Here is a 7129-nt window from a genome sequence, read left to right as displayed (position 1 = left end):
CTCTGCGAGCGCGGTATCTGTGAGCAAATTAACACGAGACCGGGAAAACACTCCCGGCACGCACACAACAGCTCCTGCTTTCCTCTGGGGCAGGGAAAAATAATAAATAACAACGTTACTGCAAAGTTCCCCTTTCAGCTGAGCGGCCTCTCGTCCGCGCTCTGGAAACAGCCGCATCCTTCCTCCCAGCCGGCCACACCGAGACCGCGATGGAGACACTGCAAGTGAGTCTGAACCAAAACATTTCACTGAGAACATGAAGAAAACACCCCAGTTCCTCTCCAAGGTTTCCCCAGCTCGCTCCCCAGCCCCAGCCCTGCAGAAACAAACCCAAACCTGCGGCGCTGGCTGTGGCTCCTGTCCCAGCGTTCACTCCAGCAGCAGCACGAACGCGCCGGGGCTGCTGCTGCCCTTGGTGTCTGAGGCAGCGACTTGTGCTGAAAACCAGAAAGTGCCGCAGCATTAACGTGTGGATCCCGAGGTGGCTCCGAACCCCCCTGCACCCGCAGCAGCGAGACCCCGTACCAGAGCTGCAGGAGGAGCTCACCCTGATCAGCCCAGCTCCAAACTCAGCTCACTCACCAGCCGCTCCCTCATCTCTATGTTCTCCCTCCCTGCCCTTTGCAGCCCTTTTCACACCATCCCCGAGCGGCTACTCGGCTTCGGTGACGCTCAGGGCCGCGCTCCAGCAGCCGGCGGGCAGCGCGGGGCCGGCTCTGCCTTTCAGGGTCTCTCCGCAGCGCTCCGGGCTGTTCCCGGCATCGGAGCCGCCGCTGGGGTGCTGGGGCATCCCCTGGGCGATGCCCACGGGTCGGCACTTGGCGCGTTTCTCCGGGGACAAAGCGAAGCCAAAGCTGGGGGGCAGCTCGGGCTCTGGCTCTCCCCGGGCTGACACGCGGGGCAGCTTTTTGGCGGTGACTTCTCCGTGGGACCTGCAGGAACTGGCCGCCTCCCGGGCCGGCCTCGTGTCGCTCTGCAGAGGCAAAGTGCAGGGCCTGGGCCGGTGCCGGCTCAGCTCCGGCTCTCGGGGCCGCGCGGCCGGAGTCTCTCCGGCGACGCTCCGGGAAGGGGACAGAAGGGACGCGGTGCCCGGCTGCTCCGACGGCTCCCAGGCCCTTTCCCCCGCGGCGGCCTGAGCGAAACCCCAGGGCTCCATTTCCCCGGCAGCCGCGTCGGTGTCGAGCTGGAGCTGCTGCCAGCCCGGCCAGCCCAGCCCGCCCTCGGGAGCCGCCAGCTCGCCCTCCTCCTGGCTCCTGCTCCTCCTGGCTCCGCCGGCCTCCTGTTTGCCACCCTCCGGCTTCCACCAGAGCCGGCACGGCCCAGGGGCACCCTTGGCAACCTGCGGGTCAGCCAGCTCGAGCTCCAGGCTCTCCGTGTCCAGCGAGCGGCTCCTCCGGCCCACGGAGAGCGGTGCCGGCAGCGAGGGGCTCAGCCCGTGCAGGCGCAGGTGCCGGGGCAGGCTGGCCACCCCCCAGGGGCAGCTCTGCAAGGAGCCCGGGGGGTACCCCGGGGACATTCTCTCGTCACATTCGGCCAACGACTCTTGCTGTCCGTAGCCGTCGTCAAAGTCCTCGGCGATGTCCTCGCCGGCGTTCATCTCGGGATGCCGCTCGCACTCCCCTTCTCCTTCCTGCTCCACGTCCACCACGTCGAAGGTGACCATGGTGGGGAGGGCAGGCAGGTTCTGGGTGAAGGAAGAGCCGGAGCTGGAGCTCCCCAGGCTTTCCGAGAGGCTGGAGAAGAGGGTCCCGCTGCTGTTGAACTGCACCAGCGCCTGCGAGAAGCTCACGGTGTGCTCGGGCTCGTGCTCGCTGCCCACCGGGGGCTGGGGGCTGCTGGCCCCCGCTCCACCGCCGCGCTCCAGCTCTGCCCATCTGTAGCCGGGGAACATCCCCGCTTTGGCTGGGGCTACCGAGCCCCCAAACACCCCACAGTCTGGGTCCAAATCAAACCCCTGGTTGTTCTTTGGGAGCTGAGTAAGGCAACTTCCTTGGGCTTTTTGGCTGTTGTAACAGTTCTCTGGACACAGAGTCCCTGGGAAATCCCTCCACTCGGGATTTTCAGCTCTGGCCACCGCAACCCCGCCGGCCACAGCCCTGCTTGGGGCGTGCGAGGCCGCCTGCTCGCTACCAAGGCCGCTCTGATTCTTGCCACCCGAGCTGGCAGCTCTAGTTTTACATTCAAGGCGCTGCTGCTCCCGGGGACGCTTCTCCTTGCCGGGAACATCCAGCCGTTTCAAGAGCGGCTCCCGCTGCAGCTCCCAGAACAGCAGCTCTTTCTGAATGGCCGCCAGCCGCTCTTCCTCCGTCTCCATCAGCCCTCGCTTCTGCTCCATCAGCTGCATCAGGCTCTGCTCAGCAGGGAGGCACAAGTCCAAGAAGTAGCTGAAGAGCCCCGGCTGTGGGACTTTGCCCTCAAACAGGGATTCCTCCTCGTGACAGGGACTCAGCAGCGCGTCAAACTCATAAAGGGCATCCCCACTATAACTGTCTCTGGGCAGACGCTCCTTCTTGATCTCCCCGAGCCCGTCTCCAGCTTCATCCTCCAGCCCCGGCGTGGTGGAGTCGTAATAACCCTCGTCGCTGTTGGGGGCGGACTCTTGCTGCTCGCTCTGCGGCGTCAGGAGCTCAACGCCGTCCATCGCGTCCCCCATGTAGGGCTGGGCCTGCGGACTGCTGCTGGACACCTGGGCCCCGTAGCTCCTGTCCCCCGCTGCGCTGCGGGGCCATACCTGCTGCAGGTACTCCTCCTCCGCCTCCTCGGGCACGGCCATCTCCTCCCCACCGCCCTGGTAGGTGACCAGGCAGGAGCCGCGTTTAGCGGCGTCTCTGCCGCGCTCCACAGAGATGCTGCTCTCGGCGATGTCGGGCTCGGCGATGTCGTCTCCACAGCCCGTCAGGGAGTCGAAGCTCTTCAGGGACGCGGCGTCTCCTAAGATGAGGCTCAGCAGGTCCCCGGAGTGCAGGCAGGGAGCGTCCATGTCCATGGAGTCTGGGTGAGAGGCCAGCAGCACATCACCACGGTCAAACTCTGCGCAGACACCGGCGTCAGGCTCTGATTTCGTAACCAGAACGTCCCTGCTCTCCGGTGTCGCCACCGCGTCGCCCTCAGAGCCGCCGTCAGCAGCCGGGACACAGCCGGGCTCGGCAGCCTCGGCGCAGCCGGCAGCGTTGCCCCCCGAGCTCCCCGGGCCGGCCGCGCCAAGGGGGACGGGTCCCAGCGCCCGGCCCTGCGCGGCCCCTCGGCTCTCCCCTCCCGCACCGGGAGCTTTGCCGGCCTCCTCCGAACCCCCGCCGCACTCGGGCGCCTCGGCTTTCTCACACTCGGCAACCTTGCTCTTCCGGTGACGCCGGATGCTGTTCAAAAACCCTTTCAGGCCTTTCTTGGGTCTGGCAAAGGAGGACTTGTCTCCACTGGGCTTTTTCTCGCCGCCCTCGGCACTCCCGCCTGGAGAGCTGTCCCAAGGGCCAAGATCAACCCTGGCGCTGGTGTCCAGGGCCAGGTGAGCGCTTTGGGAGCTCGGCAAAGGGCAGGGATGCGAGTCCCCGCTCCCCTCCGAAGGGCTCTCCAGCTGCGCCCCGTCGCAGGCAGCACCGCTGAGCCCGTCGTGGGTCTGACATTTGCTGAGGCCTTTTTTCGAGGCCACTTTCCCCTGACCTTTGCTTCTGCCTCCAAAGAAACTGGGCAGCGTGCAGATGCTCCTCTTCCCTCCAAACAGTTTGAAAGCCGTTTTCTTCAGCTTGCCGGGGGGCGGCTGAGGCTGCTGCGGCTCCGCAGCCACCACGGAGCCATCGCCCCGCTCGGGCAGCCGGTCCCCGGTCTCCTCCCGCCGCTGCTCCCGTCCTTCCCGCTGCCCGCAGACCAGCGACTGCGACCCGCTTCGGGCGGGCTCCTCCGCGCAGCCCGTTTCCATGGCAGCGGGGCGGTTTGGGTGCATCTAGCTGGAAACGATGACTTTGGTAGCGGAGTCCACTTCTGGGTGCAGCGCTTGAAGCATCACAGCTGATCTAAAGCAAAGAGAAAGGGACAGAGGTGAGAAGACGGCAGCAGATGGTGCAAAGACAGAGGTGCAGAATTTTGTGAACACATGGAACTGAAGCTACAAAACCTCCGACAGACATTCGGATCCTCCACTCCTTAAAGCCGTGCACAATAACCTCGTGATGTTTAAATGTACCCGTGTGCAAGTGCAGGAAAACCAGGCGTCTCCATTGCGCAGCATCCCCACTGCCCCAGGACAGGCAGCGCTGACCCCTGAGCCACCCGCTCCAGCCCCTTCGCCTTCCCGGCCTTTTTGCCAGCGGGGAGGTCGGGTTCGGTCACCGGGCGCCTCTGAGCGGGGACACACGGGCTGCTCCATCCACCTGCCCCTTCACATCAGCAGCTGGGGCACAGCTGTCGGGGAAATCTCCTGCCCACCCCCAGCCCAGCTGCTCCAGCTCTGCCCAGGTGCCCCAGATGCCTCCAGAGCCTCCCTGGAGCCTCTGCAGAGCTCACAGAACCCTGAACGTCCCGAGCTGGGACCCACAAGGCCCATCGAGCGCAGCTCCTGTCCCGCCAGCACAGCCCCAAGTTCTCTCCAGTCTGAGGGCCGGGTCCACATGCTGCTCGAACACCGAGAGCTGGTCAGACGGGCTGAAGGACAAACCACTCGCGGTGTGTGCACAGGGCTGGGCAGAAAGCAGAGGGAACGGGACAGAAACACCATTTCAACAGCTCCATTGGAAAATCCTTTCGCTCGGGCTCCACGTCAGCCCCGGCCCCAGCACACGCTGCTGGACCGCTCGGCTGCTCAGAGGCGCTCAGGACATCAACCGCTGTCAGTAAATCACGAAAAGGGGATTTATAGAACAAAACACGCGAGGCCGCAGGAAAAGGTGCCGTTCGTTTCCCCGCGCCCGGTGTTCCGGGCCGGCCGGGGCCGATCTCGGGGTTCGGCCGGTTTGGGCCCCGCAGACGGGCCGAGCGGGCCGGGCCGGGGCAGGAGGGGCCGGGACCCCCCGGAGGCTCCATCGCCCGGACGCTCCCGAGCGGGGCCCAGCGGGGCCGGAGCTCGGACCGACCCCCGCCCCTCCCGCCGTTCGCCGTTCCCCGCCGGGCTCGCCCGGCTCCGGAGAAGCCGCCGCGGCCCCGCAGCGCTCCCGGCCGGCCGGGCGGGGGAAGGCCGGGCCGCGGCCGAAACCCGGGGAGAGCGGCGCCGCCGCCCCGGCCGGCAGCACAGGCGGGGCCGGGCCCGCTCGCCGGCCGCAGGGCAGCCGGCCCCGCTTCCCCGGCGCCCGCTCCCCAGCCCTTACCGGCTGCGCGGGGCGGCGGTTCCGGAGGCGGCGGGAGCGGGTCCGGCCCGGCCCGCCCGGGCCAGCCCAGGAACGGGCGAGTGGCCGCGGGGGCAGCGAGTCCGCCCGGCGCGCGGGAGGGGCGGGGCCGAGGAGCGGACGGGGCGGGGTCTTGTTGGGGGCTCAGCACGGAGGGGGCGTGGCCGCGGCGACGCGGGAGCGGTGACGTCACGCGGGGGGGTGCGGCGCGCGCGGGGCCACGGGTGACATTGGGACACGGACCGCGTGACGCTGCACGGGGGGGCGGACACGCGGGGGTGGCTCTTGTGGTCTTTTTACTGGGGCTGCGGCACGAAGCGGTGACAATGGCGCCGTGCAGGGCCTGGAGGTGACAACGGCTTTTCGTCAGCAGCGCCCGGCGCTGGCACCTGCACCCCGTGTGCCCCTGGGGCGCCCGGTGCCCAACCCCCGCGCTCTGCCGTCTGCTCACTCGGTAGAAAAACAGGGGAAAACAGAGAAAACTTGATAACTGCTGTGGGGGGCGCGGTGAATGGCGCTGCAGAGCAGCGGGTCTGTGACCCCCCGCGGTGCCGCCCGGTCCCCGCGTCCATGGCCGTGGGGTGACACTGGCGCTGCTGGTGCTGCGGGCTCAGGGCACCGAGGGAGCCGGACAGATGCACGAAGCTCCGGCTCGTCGGCGCGTTCTCCCCGCTGTGTCCCCACAAGCGCCCCAACCCGCGCTGCCTCTGCGGCTTTCGGGGAGACTTTGTCCCGGCCCAGCATCGCTCCAGCCCCGGAGCTGCAGTAACTGAGCTCTCCCTTAGAGGTCAGCCCAGCGCCAAAACCGGCCCCAAAATCCACCCAGACAAATGGGATCCCCACAACGAGCAGGAATTTGGTTAAATAGGCTGTTCGTGGAGGGCAGGGGATGGTCCCCAACACTGCAGCCCCTCGCCCTGCTGTTGCTGAAGGGTGTTCCCAAAGCTGAGCCCTCCTGCCCGCTGGTGGCTTCATCTGCTGCCTCCGTCCCTCCCCATCCCCACGATGTGAGGTCACACCAGTGTGCAGTTGGGGCAGAGCAGGGATGGACCTGCCCCAACCCTCGAACCGCCCTTCACCTTCTTCCCCCAGCTCCTGTTTTGGGCGAAACTCATGAAAGCTGCAACCAACATCAACCCTCCCTGGTGACATGGTCAACCCAAAGGACAAACCACTGCCTCACCCCCTGCACCGCGGGTCCGGGCGCTCGGGAAAGCCTTTCGCTCTGAGCTGGGTGACGCTTCATAAGCTGAACTGAAGGTCTTTGCAGGGATTTGGGTTCATCAGAGCACAGTCAGGAATAAGTCCTGACAGGGCATCTGCTTGGCTGTGGCACAACAATTTCATTTATATTTCTGTGTGTGTATTAGCTGTCAGTTAAGGAAACTGCACAAGGTGCTGTCTAAAATAATACAGCAAACGTTTCTGCCTGTAGTTCCTGATAGTCTTCACAGGAGTTTTCTGAGGTGACAGACAACACAACAGTGGGACTGTGGGTCAGCACAGCAGAACATGTCCTGGGGTGTTTATTTACAAGGACCTTCTCTCAAATAGGACAATAGAAGGTGCAAAAAAAGCCCCTATAGGCTTATCAGTGAAGTTTTAACAAGCTGGAGGCTTTCTGTGGACTGGCAGGGAATTGGAATGAACATTTCCATAGTGACTGAGAGACGGCAGAAAAGGTGAAGGGTAGTCATGAAGATTTTGCAAACTGGTTGAGGAAAAGGCTGTGAAGATCCTGGAAATAGAGGAAAGAAAGTTATGGTGGATAGGAAAGAGTAAGGAGTCAGCAGGGAAGACTCAGAGAGAGGGGTAAG

The 7129-nt window shown here is 65.1% G+C and overlaps 1 protein-coding gene across 1 annotated transcript; it reads right to left on the bottom strand.

The window, feature by feature from the left end:
• Positions 1-652: 652 nt before the first annotated feature.
• On the bottom strand, positions 653-3937 carry LOC308045434 (APC membrane recruitment protein 1-like; the record flags this gene model as incomplete). Its single annotated transcript, XM_080352718.1, has 1 exon — positions 653-3937. The coding sequence occupies one exon, from the start codon at positions 3935-3937 to the stop codon at positions 653-655; it is 3285 nt and encodes a 1094-aa protein (XP_080208844.1).
• Positions 3938-7129: the final 3192 nt, after the last annotated feature.

Source organism: Nesoenas mayeri (genome assembly GCF_963082525.1).
Source record: "Nesoenas mayeri genome assembly, chromosome: 13".
Lineage (NCBI taxonomy): Eukaryota > Metazoa > Chordata > Aves > Columbiformes > Columbidae > Nesoenas > Nesoenas mayeri.
The sequence above is the reverse complement of the archived record's forward strand: the minus strand, read 5'-3'. Positions and strand labels throughout refer to the sequence as shown.